General features: G+C 42.0%; 1 protein-coding gene across 1 annotated transcript in view; it reads left to right on the forward strand.

Moving 5' to 3' along the window:
- Positions 1 to 656: 656 nt before the first annotated feature.
- Trub1 (TruB pseudouridine synthase family member 1) overlaps positions 657 to 20,002 on the forward strand; it is a 49,996-nt gene continuing 30,650 nt past the window's right edge. Inside the window, exons 1-3 of the mRNA XM_036173743.1 lie at positions 657 to 960; positions 7,036 to 7,134; positions 15,045 to 15,100. Of these exons, the coding sequence (XP_036029636.1) occupies positions 711 to 960; positions 7,036 to 7,134; positions 15,045 to 15,100 (405 nt within the window). The 5' untranslated portion in view covers positions 657 to 710. The remainder of the gene's footprint in view (positions 961 to 7,035; positions 7,135 to 15,044; positions 15,101 to 20,002) is intronic.

Below are 20,002 nucleotides of genomic sequence, written 5' to 3' on the forward strand. Positions count from 1 at the left end.
ACTTGTTACATGATTTATCACTGGCTTAGTCTATAAGTTCCTTTGGGGCATTGAGTGACTAGAATTCATTTATTCATTCCCAGATATTTATACAGCCACTAACGGGTGAGGCATCTGTGATACAGGATGAGGTCTATAGGTACCTTGCTCGGCTGAGTGTATATTATATTCAGATGATTTTTCATTCTAATTGCAAATCCAAGAGAATGCAACATCAGATAAAACAGTGAGCCAAGCAGAAGGCGAGTCTTCAGAAACACACACACACACACACACACACACACACACACACACACACACACACACACACACACACACACACACACACACACACATTTTTTTTCCGGGGCGGGGTGGGGGTGGGTTCTTTTAGTTGTAGAAGGGTGCCCGTGAACAGGAAGTGAGCCCTTCACAACTAAAATTCACAGATTTGGTGTTTGTGTTGGGTACTTTACAACGACAACTCCAATGTACTCCTGCCTCGGGGAATTAAGAGCACTTTAGAAACAGAGATAAAGTGGAGATTCCATCAGAACTCTGAGGGGCCATAGCAAGCCCGTGGCCAGTACCGAGAGGCTATGGACTACAATTCCCAGAAGGCCGCGCGGCACTGCCGGAGAAAGGATACGGCACTGCTAGGGAAAGGATGCGGCTCAGGCTCGTGAGTCATCTGTGTGCGCCTCCTGGTAGTGGGTACAGACTGTGAAAGCATGGCAGCTGCTGAGACGGAGGTGTTGTCATTGCTGATTGCAAACTCAGCCCCAGACGCTGCAGAAACAGCCGCGAACCCTGCAGCTGCAGCCGCAGTGGTAGCGTCCCGGACCAGATCGCAAGCTCAGGTCTCCAAAGCCGCCCTGGCTGCTAAACTGATGTCGCTCAGCGGCGTGTTCGCCGTGCACAAGCCCAAAGGGCCCACTTCAGCCGAGCTGCTGAATCGGTTGAAAGAGAAGCTGTTGGCAGGTACTGCAGCCCGGGTAGGGACCAGGCTGCGGTGTTCTTCGCCGCAGGGCAAGGACCCTGGGATTTTTAAATTTTACTTTAGTATTTATTTACTTACTGACTTAATTTGCGCGCTCACGGCTCAAGAGAGAAAAAGAGCGACCGTTGAATTAATTTTAGACAGAAATCCTGGGCATCTTGGGTTGGACTTATCAAGCGCAGACTTCCAACAGTGGCCATGTGAGTGCCTCATGATGTGTGTGTAGATTGGGGGCCAACTTGCATACACGAGTTTCCACCCTGATGCTTGCAACCCAATTTTCTGTGGTTTGATCCCTCCCAGGGTTTTTGTTTGGCTCTTGTGGATGAGTCCCACCAAAGGAAACTCGGGTTTGTACCCCCAAGTTGCAAACTTAAAAACATTAAAAATATATTTGAAAAGTCGATAGACCGAATTAGCTAGGACTTAGAAAGGACATCATTTTTACCTGTTAGTGGTCATGAGAATTCGTCTTTTAATCAAATACAGGTTCCGAATCTCCACATTTGCAAAGGTGGTGATTCTGAAGATCTGGGATGTTTTTGGGAAATTGCACTCTTAAATAATTGCTCCAGATTCTAGTGGAAGTACTTTATGGAGCATATTTTGAGGAACATTAAAATAGAAGTTTGTAACACGAATCTTAAAAGGTCGTATTAATAAAAAACTTGGGAGCCAGGTATTGGGATGAATTCTGAAAGGTCAGAGAAACAGAACAAGCCACATCCAACCTCACCTTGCCAACTTTTCAGCTGATCCTGTTTCCTCAAACTGAAAGCCTCTGAGTCCTCATCTGAATGGATCTCAGCCGTACTGCTGCTAAAAAGCATAAAAGTTTAAAAGCCGTTCCTGGTCCTCATGTCTTTCTGCTTCCTGCCATCCTGCCATTAAAGGCATGTGTCTTTCCCAAGCAAGACATGAGATCTCAAGTCCTGGGATTAAAGCTGTGTGCCATCATGCCTGGCTCTGTTTCCAATGTGGCTTTGAACTCACAGAGATCCAGATTTCTGCCTCCAGAATGCTAGGATTAAAGGCATGTGCTACCACTGCCTAACCTCTATGTTTAATATAGTTGCTGTTCTGTTCTCTGACCCCTAGATAAGTTTATTGGGGTGCACAATATATCAACCACAGAAGATGGCCATTTTTCTAAGCATTCTTCCTGTTGATTCATGTGCACTGGGAAAATATTAGAAAAGCATAGTTCATCGGCCCAGTAGATAACTTAAAACTGTGGCATTAACAACAAATAAAAAAACCTTAGTTTTGTTTTGCAAGTGTATATATGTGTAGTGAGCATGGATGTGTTCCCATCTCTCTCTCTCTCTCTCTGTTTCTCTCTCTCTCTCTCTCTCTCTCTCTCTCTCTCTCTCTCTCTCTCTCTCTGTGTGTGTGTGTGTGTGTGTGTGTGTAGGTCAGAGGTGATGATGGCCATCTTTAGAGAAGGCTTTCCATTTTACATGTTGAGGCAGAGTACCTCTCTTGAACTCAGCTTGCTCCAGGGAACAACCAGCCTGGCTATCAGGCAGGCTTCAATGCCACATGGTATTCATGTGGGTGCTGGAGGTCCGAACTCTGGTCCTCATGATTGTACCTTAAGAACTTTACTTATGAACAATCCCCAGTTCCAGAGCCTTGGTTTTATCTGATTCTCACATTAAGCTGCATCTTTGCTGTCCTGTAGAGACAAAAGATGAACAGTGGCTTTATGTTCCTTTAATTGGTCTTACAGTCTTGTGATTTCTGCAGGCTTTAGTCATTAAAAAAAAAAAAAATGTAAGTTGTTGTGGGCTCTCAGCTCCGCACTCTGATCTCCAGGCAAGCTTTATTTGTTAGAGCACAAACAAAATATCACCACAAGCCTGTCTTGGTACTAGTATAGAAACATATTACCTTGTTCAGTGTCTCCTGGAAGACTCATCTATTTTGTTTGTTTTTAGATAGGCTTGCCTTGAACTCATTATGTAGTCAAGGGTAGCCTGGAATTCACAGTAATCCTCCTGACTCAGCTCCTCAATGTGAGACTTACAGGTGTGCACCTCCATAACTGATTTTAAATTGTTTTTTAGACTTGGACCCTATTCCTATTCAGATAGGAATTTGCTAATTGTAACAGGTAAAATGCAAATTTAAATGTTTATTGACAAATAGGTACATTCTTCCAGATGCTCAATGCTGGTGTTGCACCTGCTCATTTGTTAACTGTGATGGTTAACATTGATTGTCAGCTCAAAATAACCTAGAATTCCCTGGGAAGAGATTTCAGTAAGGGAAAGGAGTTATCTCTATTGAGTTGGCCTGTGTGCATGCCTAAGAGGGATTGTTTTAATTCAATTCACTGATATAGGAAGACCCAGCCTGCTAGGGGCAGCACCATCCCCTAGACAGGGCGTCTTGAATTGTGTGAGAGAGTGCACATGAAGCATGCATGACTTCATTCTTACTCTGCTCCTGATTGGATGTGGTGTGACTAGCTCTCTCAAGCTCTGCGGTGACAGGCAATTAGCTGGAACCATGAGATACAATAAACTCTCCTAAATTACCTTTTGTGGAGATATTTTATTATATCACTGATGATACTAGAACATTGAGTTCTTTATACGCTATTGTCTGCCAGAGGATATTAGTGGTGGTATTTCATTTGTGCACCCCAATAAAGCTTATCTGAGGAGCAGAGGAAAAGCCAGCCACTATAGTAAACATAGAGGTCAGGCAATGGTAGCACACGCCTTTAATCTTTTCATTTGGGAGGCAGGGATCTGTCTGGATCTCCGTGAGTTCAAGGCCACACTGGGAACAGAGCCAGGCATGGTGGCACATGCCTTAAATTCCAACACTAGCTAACCATAAAGGTTTGGAGGTCTGTATAGACAGACAGGAAGTGACAGAGCTGGGCAGAAAGAGGAAGTGATGTAGCTGGACAGAGAAAACAAATGAGATAGAAGAACAGACAGGCATATAGGTGTGAGTATACAGGAAGTAGGTCTCTTTTGGAAGCTGAGGGTCAGTAAGGTGAGGGTGACTTGTGGCTTTTCCTATTCCTTTGATCTCAGGTTTTAACCCTGATATCTGGCTCTGTTTTTTTTTTTTTTTTTTTTTTATTTATTTATAAGACCATTTAGCAATTCATCTACAGATATTGAACTAAGGAATTGCATCAAAGGGAAGTGCTGTGATGTTTTTAGTTTTGTTTTTCCTTCAGAGGTATGTTGCTTTCATCTGGCCTGGTTTGTTAGTAAACTGGCTTTTTTGACCAGAGATTAACATTCTTAGGGAAGCTTTTCATAGGATCAAAACTTTAAAGTTTCTTGGTTACACTTCATTAGGATGGCCATCTCAAGGCTGTCACTAGGCTGGTTTCTGGACAGCATCATGGAGATGCTGGCCTCCTTCCTCCCTCCTTGTCTATAGTGCTTGTCATTGGCTGTTCTGTTTATCTATATTAGCTAAACTGTGCCTCCCAAATGCCATCCTAATTCCCGTCAGAATCGCCTTGCAGGTTACTTAATGATAGCACATTGTGACCTGTCCAGGTCTGACAAACACTGGCTCACTCTTAGTCAGCAGCCGTAGGCTCTTAGTAGACATTCCCCACCTGTCCTTGCATTGATTTCCACCACTGAAGGATCTCTTCTCTTCTATGACTTTGAACCTTTCAAGGCCTGAAGCATAGCAGGTTTTCATAGTTAGAAGGATCTTATGTGGTCATCCAGAAACACTCCTCTGAATATTTGGTTCAGAAGAGTGAACAAAATTTCAGAAGTGTGGCAGAGACATTATGTGTGTAAGTTAGAGATAAATTTGGGCTCAGACAAGATGATTGGATTTATGAGATGTTCATACTGTGAGGCGTCTCAAGTTGGAAATATCAAGAGTTCCCTAATGTGTTCTTGCAACCCTGACAAAGATCCACAAAGCACTGGAAGGTGAAGCATTTGAAGTCCAGGCCTAATCTTTGAGCAGTAGTTCTCAACCTTCCTAATGCTTCGACCTTTTAATACAGACTCTCATGTTGTGGTGACCCCCAACATGAGGGGGTCATAAAATTATTTTTGTTGCTACTTCATAGCTGTAATTTTTCTACTGTTATGAATCATAATGTAAATATCTGATATGCAGGGTATCTGATATGTGACCCCTGTGAAAGGGTTGTTCAATTTCCAAAAGGGTCCCACAGGTTGAGAACCACTTCCTTAGAGTGGTTGCTTCAGTTACATTCCTCCACATGTGGTGACGTTATAGTCTGAGCGACACTGGGACTGTGTGCCTGATCTCGAGATTCTGAACCAGTGGGATGGGAGTCATGCTGTGAGGCTGGGTGACCCAGCACAGCCCTCTGAATATTCCATCTGTCTTCTCCACTCCCACTGCCGCTGGTTTTCTCCTTGTCTCTGCCCTGCCTTCTTCTCATTTCCTGTCTTGTTTTCTGTCCCCTGGTGTTGGTGGTTATAAAGTAAGTTAGGTGGGCTGAGGGACATGGTACAGGTATGACGCTTGTCATAATGACGGGAATGTGACATGAGCTGGGTTAGGATCCTTTTTTCTTTTTATTAAACACATGGGTCCGCATCAGGTCCTCTGTGTATATTATGGCTGCTAGCTTGGTGTTATTGTGGCACTTCTAACAGTGGGAGCAGTGTATCTCTGACTCTGCATGCTCCTGGAATTCTTTTCTTCCTACTGGGTTGCCTTGTCCTGCCTCCATATGAGGGCTTTTACCTTGTCTTGTTGCTCTTGGAGGGAAAGTGGATCTGGGGGAGGGGAGAATGGAGGGAGTGGAAGGAGGAGAAACAATGGGATGTATTTTATAAGAGAAGAACCCGTTTTCAATAAAACAATGCTTCAGAAATTAAGCGGCAACTTAAATGTTTCTGTACTTGTCCTTATACTTTTTCTGAGATTAGTTTCTTTAGTGAATTGTAAGTTTTGATCATGAGGGCAACAAATAAAATTAGCTCAAGAACTCAGTGTAGAATTACCCTGTGTGAGATGTGCTTTCAAGGTTAGCAAGCATCAGGGAAGGACAGAGGAAATTGAAAACATTTAGAGATATTTACTGAGGACTTTTAAAAGTAGCAGTTAAGTGCCAAAATCAGCTTATTATCATTTTCTAACTACAGGGTATTACTAGAATTCACTGAGTTAGCTTAAATATTGACATGCTTGAAATTGTTTTTCCTGGGGCTGGAAAATGGTTCATCAAAATAGAACATTGGCAGCTCTTCCAGATAACTCAGGTTCGATTCCCAGCATCCACTGGGGTCTCATGGCTATCTGTAACTCTAGTTCTTGGGGCTCTAGTGCCCTCTTCTGGCCTCCTTGGGCACTGCATGTATGTGGTACCCAGCTGTACATGCAACCAAAGCATCCATAAACAGCAAACAAATAAATAAATAGATAAATAAATAAGAATTTTTTTCATAAAAAATTAGTACTAGTTTCTAGTTGACCAATTTTGAAGTACTGTTCTTTTGTTTAGGAAGTGTCTATACGTGTGTGTGTGTGTGTGTGTGTGTGTGTGTGTGTACATGTGTGTGGAGGCCAGAGGTCAACCTGAGGTGTCGTTCCTAGGCACCATCCACACTATTTTGAGACAAGGTCTCTCACTGGCCTGGAACTCACCAAGTAGATGTCTTCAAGACCTGCCTGTCTCCCCTTGCTCAGCTCTGTGATTATAAACTCACATCACCACACCCAGCTTTTCCTTCCATGTGTGTCCTGAGGATTGAAGTAAGGCTTTATGGTGAGTGGTAAGTGCCTTACCAACAGAGCTATTCCCAGGCCGGCCATACATTTTCTGTTGTTTTGATTTTTGAGACAGGGTCTCATCATGTATCCTTGGCTAACCTGGAACTGACCAGGTAGACCACGCTGGCCTCACACTCATTGTTAGAAGCATGCACCACCATACTCAGCTTGCTGTACATTTTAAAATCTGGTTTTTGCTAGTGGCCTCACATTTGCGCTGTGTCTTTAGTTTGAATAGTGGTCTTGTCATCTGTATTCCTCCCGACTTATCTTGGTAACTACTCTTTTCATCCCAATCACTCTTGTAGAAGCTGGGATGCCAACTCCAGAGTGGAACAAGAGGCAAAGGCAGACATTGAGAATTGGACATGGAGGGACACTGGACAGCGCTGCGCATGGTGTCCTGGGTAAGAGACTTGAATGCTAGGTAAATGCAGATTAAATCATCTGAAGCCTGGCTCCTCAGCACACCTTGGAAGGTTCTAGTTGTACTTCTAGGAAGCCCTTGAGTGGTGCAAAGCACACAGTACCACACAGCACACAGCACCACACAGCACACAGCACCACACAGCACACAGCACCATCACCTCTTCTGTGTGTGCACAGGGTTTTGAACAAAGGTTTGAATCTGAATAGAACAGTTAACACACCAGGTATGAAACCATTATGTTTAGAAAGGCGTGGGTGTGGCTGCCATCTGTGGACCTGTTTTGTAGGAACTATTTCCTCCCTTTCCTATGTCATACACATGGTTTGCTGTTTGACTCTGGACTTCTGCTTCCTTTTAGGAATCTGGAACTCTATGCTACCACACAGGTGATATTGTGTTCCCCAAAATATTGTGCACCCTAATAAATTTATCTAGGGTCAGAGAACAGACAGCCACTAGATACAGAGCCAAAAATGGTGACTAGAAAATGGGTCAGAGCAAGCCATAGCAGAAACTGGGCAGTGGTGGTGCACGCCTTTAATCCCAGCACTTGGGAGGCAGAGCTAGGCAGATCTCTGTGTGTTCAAGGATACAGGCAGCATGGAGACACACGCCTTTAATCCCAGAAAGCGAGCCTTTAATCTCAGGGAGTGACGGCAGAAAGAAAGATGTATAAGGCGTGAGGACCAGAAACTAGAAGCATTTGACTGGGTAAGCATTTGGCTGGTTAAGCTGTTAGGCTTTTGAGCAGCAGTTCAGCTGAGACCAATTGGGATGAGGACACAGCAGTTTCCAGTCTGGGGAAACAAGACCAGCTGAGGAACTGGCACAGTGAGGAAGCTGTGGCTTGTTCTGCTTCTCTGATCTTCCACCATTCACCCCCAATAACTGGCCTCAGGTTTGATTTTATTAATAAGAACTTTTTAAGATTCCTGCTACAGGCACGGGGCCTGGGTGACCATTTCCCAGTGCCAAATCAAGTGTTGGTTACTGTGTTTCTGACATGTTTCCCCAAGAGAAGCACTCACTGTATATGTGATGTTGCATTTCAGCATTGTTGTTGAAAGAGCAAGCCGAGTATCTCCCCTAAGCAGGAGGGAGAAAGGTTGAGGAAGCTGGAGTGGGAATTTCTCCAGTCCTTCCCTGGTACTCCTTACTATGTCAGGGAACCTCCTTAAGTCATAAATACACTACAAATAATAAATCCTAGCTATTTATTAGTCTTTGGGCATGGGATAGTTGTGGGGCTACTGACAAGGTGTAGTACAACTTTGGGGTATTGCTGTATCGAATATAATCTCAGATTAGTACTTTTTAGAACATACACCTGACAGTTCTTGAGGGAAAGCCATTTGTTTCTCACAGAAATTTATAGGTTTAATTGCTTGTGGAAGAAAACTTGGTAGTATTGACTGAGAGGAGAAAAATCATTTGTCCTTTTAAATTTCTTGTTTTGAAACTCTGGAAGAGGTTCTGAAGTCTTCTCTTTATGAACTGTTAAGGTATGTATCCATAAGTTAGTTATATTTGAAAACTTTCTGAGATTGTATCTGTAGGCACAGGAATGCATAGACTGGGCCTCCCATCACCTCCATCCCATGTATTAGAAACAGACCTTTATTGCTTTACAGGATACTTTACTTGATTTAACCCACCTGCCTTTGCTCCCTGAGTGCTAGTTAAAGGCTGCCCACAATGCCTGGCCCTATAAAAGCTTTTTTAAAAGAATTAAAATAAAGGTGCTGATGAGCAGGGGAGGCAGCACAAGGAATGAGGGGCTTCCTTTTGGTTCATCTAAAGCCAGAATCTGCCCTGGGGGTGGGGGTTCAGGTGAATGTATACATGAAGCACAATCCTAATTAGTCTTAACAATAAATACCTGGAGTCTGATATTGAGGGTAAAAGCTAAAAGAGAAGCAGCTACTAGAGAGACTTCTGACCTCTAGGAATCCTCAGGCTGAATGGGCCGGAGATCCTGTCTCCTCCCACCTTGTATTCCTGTTTCCATCTCCCATGTACTTAGATTAAAGGCATGCCCCACCACCACCTGACTCTGTTTCTCTTTTAGATTAATTAATTTCTTGTGTCCCAAGGTGGCCTTGAACTCCTGATCTTCCTGCTTCCTCCTCCCAAGTACTGGGATTAAAGGTGTATGCCACCACTGCCTCTATGGTTAGCTAGTGGCTAACTCTGCCCTCTGATTGCCAGGCAAACTTTGGCAGAAGACAAACAAAACATCACACAGTATTTCCCCCTTTTTGTCTAAACAAAAAGCAAAAGTTTTAACTAACATAGAAAAACTATATACAATAAGTATTATAACTATATACAAATATATACAGGCAATAATTACATTAACAATGTCTAGTCCATTAGCATTTGACAAATTCAAAGAAAATACTCCATTATCTATCCTATCTTGGTGAGTCCAAAGTGTTGTACCTAATTCACATTCTATCCTAACTTGGCATTACCAACCCCAAACTATTTTTTGATGTCTTTCAACCTTATACACATTATACCTCTTTTGTGAGTGTCTTTTCTGAGATGGGTAACAAGGAAAACTATAACTATCTGGTCTTCAGCTCTATCAGAGACCTGAGAAGCATATAATATTATCTAAGTAAACAGGAAGTGCAGAGCAAACAACTTCCAAAAATAAGAAATAACAGAAACAGCTGGCTGCCTGGACAGTCAACCGAGGTTCCTCTGCAACCTTAGGGCATCCATCTTCTGCCCACAGGCCTAGCATATCTGACAGACTACCATGAAGCAGGATTGTTGAAGGGTTGTCCCACCTTGTCTTGGCAAAGTTCAGCAGTCACTTTCTTTTGTGTACTGCTTGTCCACTTTGGACAGCATACTGTCGGCAGTCAAGGCAAGGGCAGTTTCTTGCCCAGTGGCTAACTTTTGCCACAAAGAAAGTAAAGTCTTTATGGAGTTTCTTTGATGTCCATCATCTTCTCTGAAGTTGATTGGTGCTGACAGGAGCAGATGTGTCTCATTGTCATGAAAAAAGAAACTTATGTTATTAAAACATCATAAATGCTATATTTTGTAGATCTCTGAAGTGTTTGAAGACCACTTGACTATCTAAACTATGTCTCTGTTTGACTTTGAAAACATACCTAACATGACTGCAAGTTTGATTGTAATAGGTGGCTAACTACTAACCTGCATTTCTTTATTATCCTAAATAGTTTGTAATAACTTTCAAGGACTAGAAATTTACATTACATTGATAAATGAGCTATGTAGGTACAATACCTTGAACAAGATTAGAAACATGTACAGTATGTTCTAATCAAAATAACTTAAAATTTGTATCAATATACAAAAATCCATATCAATGTAAAATATTTAAAACTAGGAGTTGCTTTTTTTGGTTTAAAAGTAGATTCAATAATCTACCTTTTTATCTTGTGCTGTAGATGATTGATTGATAAATAAAATGCTGATTGGCGAGTAGCCAGGCAGGAAGTATAGGCAGGGCAAAAAAAGAGGAGAATTCTTGAAAGTGGAAGGCTGAGGGGAGGAGACGCCAGCCTGCCGTCCAGGGAGCAGCATGTAAAGGCAGCAGGTCAACCCATGGAACATGTGGCAACATATAGATTAACAGAAATGAGCTGAATTTAAGTGTCAGAGCTGGACAGTGGTAGGTTTGAGCTAATGGTCGAGCAGTTTAATTAATATGAGCTTCTGAGTGATTATTTTATAAGTGGTTGTGGGGTCTGTGGGGCTGGGCAGGACTGGAGAAAACTCCAGCTACAATCCTATTTCTATATCACCCTTTTTTCTTTTTATAACAGGATCCCTAAATCTAATCTCCTTAGTTCAGCTTTTTTCTTGACCATGACCAATAACAACTTGTAACCAACCATCCTAAATGATAACAAATAGCCATAACCCAATGAATGACCAAAAACCACCCTCCCCACCTCCCCATGTGGGCATCATGTTCTTAAAATTACATCCTGCTGTCTGGGGTGATGGCATCTTTAGGAGACCCTGAAAAAAATTGAGATAATTGTGAAGTCCTGGGAGAGCTATACACATGTAGACTTGTTTTTCCTGCGACTGACAGTTATGTTTTTCTGTGGTTTATGTACTGTTGTTTCCTTTAGATCAGGCTTCTGCTTCCCCTGCCAGGGAGAATAAGGCTGGAGGGGATGATGGTTGGCGTCTCCCCTTCCCCCACTGAGTCACTGAGCTGTCCTGACGTCCCTCTGTCCCTCTGTGACTTTTCTGTGTTCTTTCTCCCTTTCTTACTTTCACGCTTCCGTTCTTCCATATCTTGACTCTGCTCTTGCTACATGTCATATGGGGCAGCTTTTAATCTGCCGTCTTACTGGGAAGTATTTTATGCATTTTAGAGACAGTGCTCTTCTTTGTATTAATGGTACAGATTCAAGGTCTAAGGTAAAAAGTACATTTGAAAGACAAATTAGGATTTTTAATATATATGCATCTATAAATATATACATGTATGTGTTATGTATGTATATATATATACATGCGTGTGTGTGTGTGTGTGTGTGTGTGTGTGTGTGTGTGTGTGTGTGTGTTATGGGAGAGTGCAAAACAAACTAATATAAGAGCTGTTGCCTGGAGTTATCTTGTCTTCATCTCTAGAACCCCTCAGTGTGTCAGATTATGTCACAAGGGGCAGCCAGAGTTAATAATAAGTCTTTGAATGGTTATTTGGGAGCAGCTGTTGGGACACAGAAGAACACCGCCTACATTCCACATTTCTCAGGCCATGTGCCTGCTTTCTTATAACTGCAGTTTCTCTCTCTGGAATGCTAGGATTAAAGGTGTGAGTGCCACCATTTTCTAGCATCTGTATCTAGTGGCTGTTCTGTTCTTTGACCCCAGATAAGTTTATTAGGGTGAACAATATTTTGGGGAACACAATACCACCACACTGGGTGACTCTCAAGTGTCTCCTTGAAATTCCAGCATTCTAGACCATCTAATTAGGCTGGAAGCCATTGTCATAGTGCAGCATGTAGCTGAGTTAAAATCACCCATGTTAACTGCTTGTGTGGCTGATGAACCACTGCCCCACTCTTGTGTCTGAGAACTTGTGCGGTTTATTCCTGTAGAATGTGCTTCTCTTCCCATGCATTCCCTGCCAATTTATTCCACTTGCTGTGTTCATTGAAGCCTCTCTGGCCTCAGCTTTCTGGGTGTCCTTCTTGCCATCTCCCCCAGCGGCTTCTCCGTCTGTTCACATTGACACTTTATATACACTGCCACATGTCAGTTAGCATTATTCACCCATTAGTTGGGACAACAGTTTTAAACACTGTGATTTCTCCCTGTTTTTATTTGTTTCCACTGAGAACACACGCTTCAAAGTCAGAAATAGTTCTCTGGCTTCTTTCTTGTCCTCTCAGGACTGTGCACACACACACGGAGTAGCAGGGTTCATCTGCATGTGATCGAATTATCAAATCTTTGTTGCTATTATACAAAGTGTTTGCCCATCAGTGTTAGCAAGTGCTGCCGTTTGAATAACCCTGAGGTCTTCAGAGCTACTGAAGGCAGGTGGCCTTTTATCTTAGATCTTGAACTATTTTGATTCTACTTACAGGTAAAGTACTGATCCTAGTGGGTGGTGTGGGCATTCAGAGGAGGCTGGGGTATGAATGAGTTGAGACTTGAGCTATATTTTGAAGGTTGAACTTTGAATACTACATATAGTGATATTTTATTTGTATTGAAATGTGATTTTATTTGTATGTCAATAAAGTTGCCTTGAGGTCAGAGCAAGCCAGAGCAGAAGCCGAGCAGTAGTGGTGCACACCTTTAATCCCAGCACTTGGGAGGCAGAGCTAGGCGGATCTCTGTGTGTTCAAGGATACAGCCAGCATGGCAGACACACGCCTTTAATCTCAATACCAACCATAGAAGACCTGGAGGTCTGTACAAACAGGCAGTGACGAGGAGGTCATGTGGCTGGGTTTACAACCAATGAGAAAACAGAACAGAAAGTCTTTAAATAGACAGCACGCACAGAAGTAGGTCTCTTGCGGAGAGAAAGAACAGCAGAAGCAGTGAAGGGTAAGGTTTTCTGCTCTTGCTCTGACCTTATGGTTTTTAACTCTGCAATTGGTTCTGTGTTTCTTATTTAACAAAATGGTTACATCTACAACTACGGAGCTGGGACTTGTGTGTTGGGCCTCATGAAGGTTTGTTGTGAACATAGTGTGGGTTACACAGTGTGCACAGTGAGGGTTACAGAAACACTTATGAAGTGATCTATTTTAGGAAAGGAAGGCTGGGGGTAGATGTGCAGTGATTGGGTTGGGGTGGCAGGGTGAGGAGAACACACAGTTTGGTTTGAACTTCAACTCCACCTTGTATTTCTTGAGCTGTGAAAAGATCAACATCCTTAGTCTCTGCAGTCCCCAGTTTCTTCATGTTTGAGGTAGAGATAATGATATAACTTAGAAAGATTGAATGAGATAATAAATGAAAGTAAAGAGTAGAAATTAAATGGTAAGCTGCTCAAATATTGATGATAGTCTTTTTCAGTTTTAGCCATTTTGCCTTGTTTCCTCTAATTCTGAGTTGTGTGATTATATTATGTTCTTTTCTAAAGGTAAATACTTGGAGCCTTACAAAAAATTGCCCGTGGGGTTGGGGATTTAGCTCAGTGGTAGAGCACTTGCCTAGTAAGCGCAAGGCCCTGGGTTCAATCCTCAGCTCAAAAACAAAAACCAAACAAACAAAAAAATTGCCCGCTTTTATAAAAAGAAATTATTAAATCCACTCTATTCTCCTTTGTGAGCTGTGATGTGTAAGGATAAGTTGTGGAATATTTATTTAAGTAGGCAAAGATGTGTTAACATTTGTTTATGCTGCATTTGTCACCTATTTAAAGATGTGTTGCTTTTGCATTAATGAAATAAAATTAAACTGGGCTCAGAGAGGTGGGGTTAGCAACTGGTTGACAGGAAGTAGCAAGGAGGAGCTTAGTGTGGGTTTTTTAGTTAATGTGGTGTGAAAGGGAGTGTTTCCAGGTAGCCAGCAAAGAGAGAAAGCTGGCCAGTTGCTATTCTACCTCTCTGAGCTCACAGGTTTTCACCCTAGCCTTTGAATCTCCAGTTTTGCTAGAACAACAGAGATTTAGTTAGAACTACCTTTAGCGGCAGCAACAGAGACAGTATCTGAGGGAACAGAATTCCCCCAGGCTGCGGCCTTAGCTGCACAGCCCTAGTAGTTTAAAGCAAGTCACTGTAATGAAGGTCAGACAAGCAATAAGTCATGTTTGAAATAGCAGCGAACTACAGCCACCATGCTGTGGTTGGCCGGTCTGGGTTGAAGCGATTCTCTTGGCCCTCATTCCAGCTGTAGGTTTTGTTTGTTTGTTTGTTTGTTTGGTTGGTTAGTTTTCTGTTGGCTGATCAGCCATGTTTTCCTTTTCTTGATTGTATGCTGCCTGCTACTAATCATCTGTAATGGTTTGTTAGCTACGAAGATGCGTTTTACTTTGCTTAGTAATGAATCCTGTCAGGATTTCATCAGCCCACTTGAACATGGCTAATTGTACCATGTCTATCTTATGGTACCCATACACAATCCCACCACATCCTTTGGGATTGCTCTGAATCTCCATCCTGTAGTTGACTGGGTTGAGGCATCTGCTGTGTTTAATATGTGGGAATGGGAAAATATTCTTTTCTCTCTTTCCCTATTCAGAATTCTTAGTTGCCTGACATCATCTAGTTGGATTAATAGTGACTCCAAGTTCTGTTACTGTGTATTTTTTATAACCTTGAACTGCATAGGCCAGTGAATTATAAACAAGATATGCAAATGTTTGACAAACTTTGATTTCAGAATAGATTGTCATATTATTTTTTGTTTGTTTGTTTGTAGTGGTTGGGATTGGAAGAGGAACAAAAATGTTGTCCAGTATGCTGTCTGGGTCCAAGGTAAGTCTGTCAGAACGTTTCTCTTTCTTCTTTGATGTTTTCTCAGTGACTGTTTTACTTTTCTATTGCTGTGACAAATCACCGTGAGCAGGACAACTTCTACCTGGAACTGTCCAGTTAGCCTGATAGTTCCAAAGGTTAGATTCTGTGGTGGTGGAGCAAAGACCTGGAAACAGGCAGCTGGTGCAGCAGCCTGGAGCTCACATCAAACCACAAGCAGGAGGCAGGGAGCACACTGGGGATGATAGGAGTCTTGAAACCTCAAAGCCCACCCCCAGTGACACTCCTCCAACAAGACCACGCCTCCTAATTGTCTCTAAACAGTTCCACCAACTGAGGACCAAGTACTGAAACACATGGGGGCCCTTCTTACTCAAACTACCACAATGACCTATGTGTTGAATTTCCTTAATAAAAACAAACAAAAAACCCAGAGGACTGAGAGATGGCTCAGAGTTTTTGAGTGTTTGCTGCTTTTATAGAGGACCCAGGTTCAAATCCCAGCACCCATATGATAGTCACAACCAGCCATAACTCTAGTTCCTGGGGATCTGACACCATCTTTTGACTTTTGAGGGCAAAATACATGCAGACGAGTCATTCATACACACTTTTTAAAAAATCTAAAATCCCTCAATCATAATAAAAAAAACAAATTGCCAGACATAGTAGTATAGGACTGTAATTCCAGGACTTGGGATGCTGACATAGGAACACTGTTGCAAGTTCAGAGCCAGTCTGAATTACATAGGACACTGTCTCAAAGCTTCAAATAAATAAATAAATAAATAAATAAATAGAGAGAGGAAGAGAAGGAGAGAGAGAGAGAGAGAGAGAGAGAGAGAGAAAGAGAGAGAGAGAGAGGAAGAAGAAAGAAAGAAAGAAAGAAAGAAAGAAAGAAAGAAAACAAGCAAACAAACAAACAACGTAAGAAAGAAGAATTTGCATGGACAAGTGTCTTTCCTGTTCATCACAATACTTGTAAACATAAGGCTATGAATTGAACAATTAGACTAAAAATATTTTAAATTGTCTATATTTGGATTTCTTAATAATGAAAGGAAATTATAGATTATAAATTCCACTGAAAGATTGTGTGTGTGTGTGTGTGTGTGTGTGTGTGTGTGAGAACACTCATGCTAGTGCTACTGTGCCTGGCTCTTCTTCAGGGTTTGGGGGATTTGAACATAGTATTTGCACAGCAAGAGCTTTACCCACTGAGCTATCATCTCCACACGTTTTGTTTTTGTTTTTGTTTTTTTGTTTTGTTTTGTTTTTTTGTTTTTTTGTTTTGTTTTGTTTTTTTGTTTTTTTGTTTTTTTGTTTTTTAGCCTTGGGATTTTTATAAAAACAGAACCATTTTGTTAAGTGTGTACTTTTTAATGAAAACGTGCCTTGTTCAGTAACTGTAAAGTGAAGACACTGAGGTGCTCAGAGAATAGCTCAGCAGTGCTGACTGTGTGAGCATGAAGACCGGACTCAGATTTCAGCACCCAGAATCAAATGCTGGCATGGTGACATGTACCTGCGACCCTGTTGTTGAGGTGCCAGGACAGGTGGATCCAGGAGCTTGCTGGTTACCCAGCATAGGCAGAATGGTAAGCTCCAGGTTCAGTGAGAGACCCTACCTACAAAAGATAGAGTGGAAAGACATCATGGAAGATATTCCAATGTCAACCTTTACCTCCACACACATATACCTCCCTCACCTACACCTGCACGCGCGTGCGCGCGCACACACACACACACACACACACACACACTCACAAGAAGACAGCAGGACCCCTTTAAGATGGTTATATTGTTTGTCTGTAGAGGTAGCCTTGACTAAATCCAACTGTACTTTTTTAGGCACTTGAGGGGAGAAAGAGGAAGTTGAACCCCTTGGGGGATTCAGCAGGATAGAAGAACACTGAAGAGAAAGTTAGGATGCCAAAGTTGTCACCCTCTATAGGCTAGCACCACCTCCTCACACGTGCATACAACCCACACACGTACATACAACCCACATACATGCAAAAGTGTTAACATGTGAGTCATTTCTTTCTAGTCGATTGCACGTTGTTCTTCAGCACTGCCGTGCAGTTTACAATCTGTTTTGGATACAATTTTTTGCCAGTTGCTTTGTTTCTTAACTACAAAATATTTTATTTGGTAGGGGAATAAGGATTATATTTATTTTATTTTTTACATTATTTGGCGTCTTTTAAAAGTTTTACAATAGACAAATCACTTTTATGTCAGTAACAAAAAGACATATTTACATTAATAATTTGTTCAGGCTTTCTCCCCAAGCTAGAATCGGTTGAGGTTACTGAAATATTTGCTGTTCATCCCTCTCTACAAAATCATAGGCACATGCAGCACTCTGTGGTACTGAAAGAGTTCACTTGCAAATTCCAGGCATATTTTCAGAAAAATGATGACTGAAGATGTAAACACATCTGGTTCAGGTTTTATTTGGTAGAAACCGTTTTGGTGTTCATCTAGAAAAGCTGAATGTCACACAGAGAAATTAGGGATCCTCAGATGACTGTAACGGAAATAGAACACCCAGGTGCACCTCGTCACAGAAACCTAATTTTGTGTTTCACAGAATTTTGGATCAGGCATCAATGTTTGCTTTTCTCATGCTTTTGAGTTCATGTTACATATTTGTTAAAAAGATTAAGTCGTTTTGTTTTGACTTGTGTGTTGAAGATTACAGTTTAGTCAGAAATAATTAGTAACTATTAATGGATATTACAGACTGTTAATAGACTGTGTTCCTTACTTTGTATGCTGCTGTGACAGACTATGTAACAAAAGTGACCCAAGGGTTCTCTGGGCCGCCAACTCCCGGGGCCGGTCCGCTGTGGTGGGGCAGGCCTGGCGGTCGGAGCAGCAGCTCCTGCCACAGTGAGGAAGCAGAGGAGGGAATGCTGATGCTCAGCTGGTCTCCCCATGGAACGGTACAGCTACATTTAGGGTGAATCTTCCCACCTCACTGAACCTAATCTGCACAGTTCTTCACTAACGGGTCCAAACTTTGGCTTCCATTGTGCTTCTAAATCCCATCAAGGTGACAAGAGAGATTAGCTGTCATAGAGGCCATAGTAAATTCCCTTTATTGCAAGGCTGTACACACAGACATCTGTAAAATATAAGCAAACATTTTCACCAAATAACTCCAATCCTATATATGATGTACCTTTGTTTGTTTGAAACAGGGTCTCATATGGCCAAGACTGGCCTTGAATTCCTGATCCCCCTGCCAATGCCCTTAAGTGCTGGGATTAGGTGAGGTACCACGTGACTGTGAGATGCTCCTCTACCCCACCATTCCCCAGGCCCTTGTGTACTTTTGACATTTTCTTTCTAGCTCATTTGAAAAGATGCCAGTGACTGTAGCCACCACTTGACCCAGATTTAATGGCTGAACTAATATTCACTCCCATCTGCTTCCAAAATGTGCAGGTGGATTTTCATTTGTATCACACACTGCTTGAAACATTTTACCTGTGTATAAGGTGGAGTTGCTTCATTTCATTCTAGGGTGGTAGCTGCTCAATTTATGTTACATGCGTATTGTGAACTCTCCCCTTACACAACAGGCCTGACTGGAGGCATTGCTATTCTAACATGGATGAACATCTTCCCGCAGCCAAGAAACATCATTACAAATCGTTTCTTCTCAGTATTCTTTCATATATCCACTCTTGATTAACAGGCAGAGTGCTGGATTTTATTTTTTTTATTTTATTACTTTGTTTGTTTGTTTGCGAGAGGCAGAGTCTCACTATGTAGCCCGGCTGGCCTGGAACTCACTGTATAGACTAGGCTGGCTCGGAACTCATTGTATAGATCAGGTTAGCCTTGAACTCACTGCTGAGTGCTGGGATTAAAGGCTTTTTGTCATCATTGGGCTCTTAAATAAAATCTTCAGATCATCTACTATTGCTAATGTCTGTGAAGATGGAGACTTCTGACATTCAGATCGTTTCTTGCAATTTCTTACTCAGGTCAGGGTATTAGAGCCAGGAGGCCTGGCACTGCACCCTCGGGTCCTTACCGTAGGCTTGACTTTGCCTGTGTGGTCTTGTTACTCTTGGGTGTTGTGTTTTCTTTCACGGCTCTTTTGAGGTTATGTGTATAATGAGTGTGAAAAGCATCTGGGTTTTCTTTACAGTTGCTCACCATACAAAGTGCTCAATAGGTAGTGTTATTTCTGTTCCCGAGAGGTTCACATCTCAGCAAGCCCTTTCTCTTCTGAATTTCAGGCCTGCCAGATTGCTCCAATATCATGTTCCATATACACCTGAAGTCAGTTTTATCCAAACAAGTTCTTGACTGCAGTTAATTTTCTCTTTTTTAAAATTCCTGTAATTTCTCAAACTATAGAGAAAACAGCACTCATCCAAAAGAAAAAGCTATTTTATAAAAGAAGAGGCAATTTCTCCAGACAGAAATTTCACACATTAAAGGATTTAGGGTATAGATAGATGTGGTTCTCAAAAGAGTTTACAAGCCAGGCATGGTGGCACACGCTTAGTCCCAGTATTCTCTTTAGGAGGCAGAGATGGTGGCTATCAAGACCAGCCTGGTCTACATAGAAAGTACCAGGCCAGCCAGAGCTACATAGTGAGACCCTATCTCAGAAAGAAAAGAAAAAAGTTTGGAATCAGTGTAGAAATGGGCCTTTATAAAATATAATTTGGAAAAAAATTCTTCTAGGAGATTGGATTAATGTCTGGTGTATAAAGGAAGGCAATGCCTCCCCACTTCCCCGAAATTAGCCTTTGAACCAGTTAACTCAGCAAAAGCTGGGACCACATGCACTTTGAAGCCCCAGGCTTTGATGAGGTTCTGGAGAGTGGCCTTTACAAGTTTTCTGTATGATAATTAGAGTTAGCTACTTTATAT

Source organism: Onychomys torridus, chromosome 1, assembly GCF_903995425.1.
Source record: "Onychomys torridus chromosome 1, mOncTor1.1, whole genome shotgun sequence".
In the NCBI taxonomy this organism is placed as follows: Eukaryota; Metazoa; Chordata; class Mammalia; order Rodentia; family Cricetidae; genus Onychomys; species Onychomys torridus.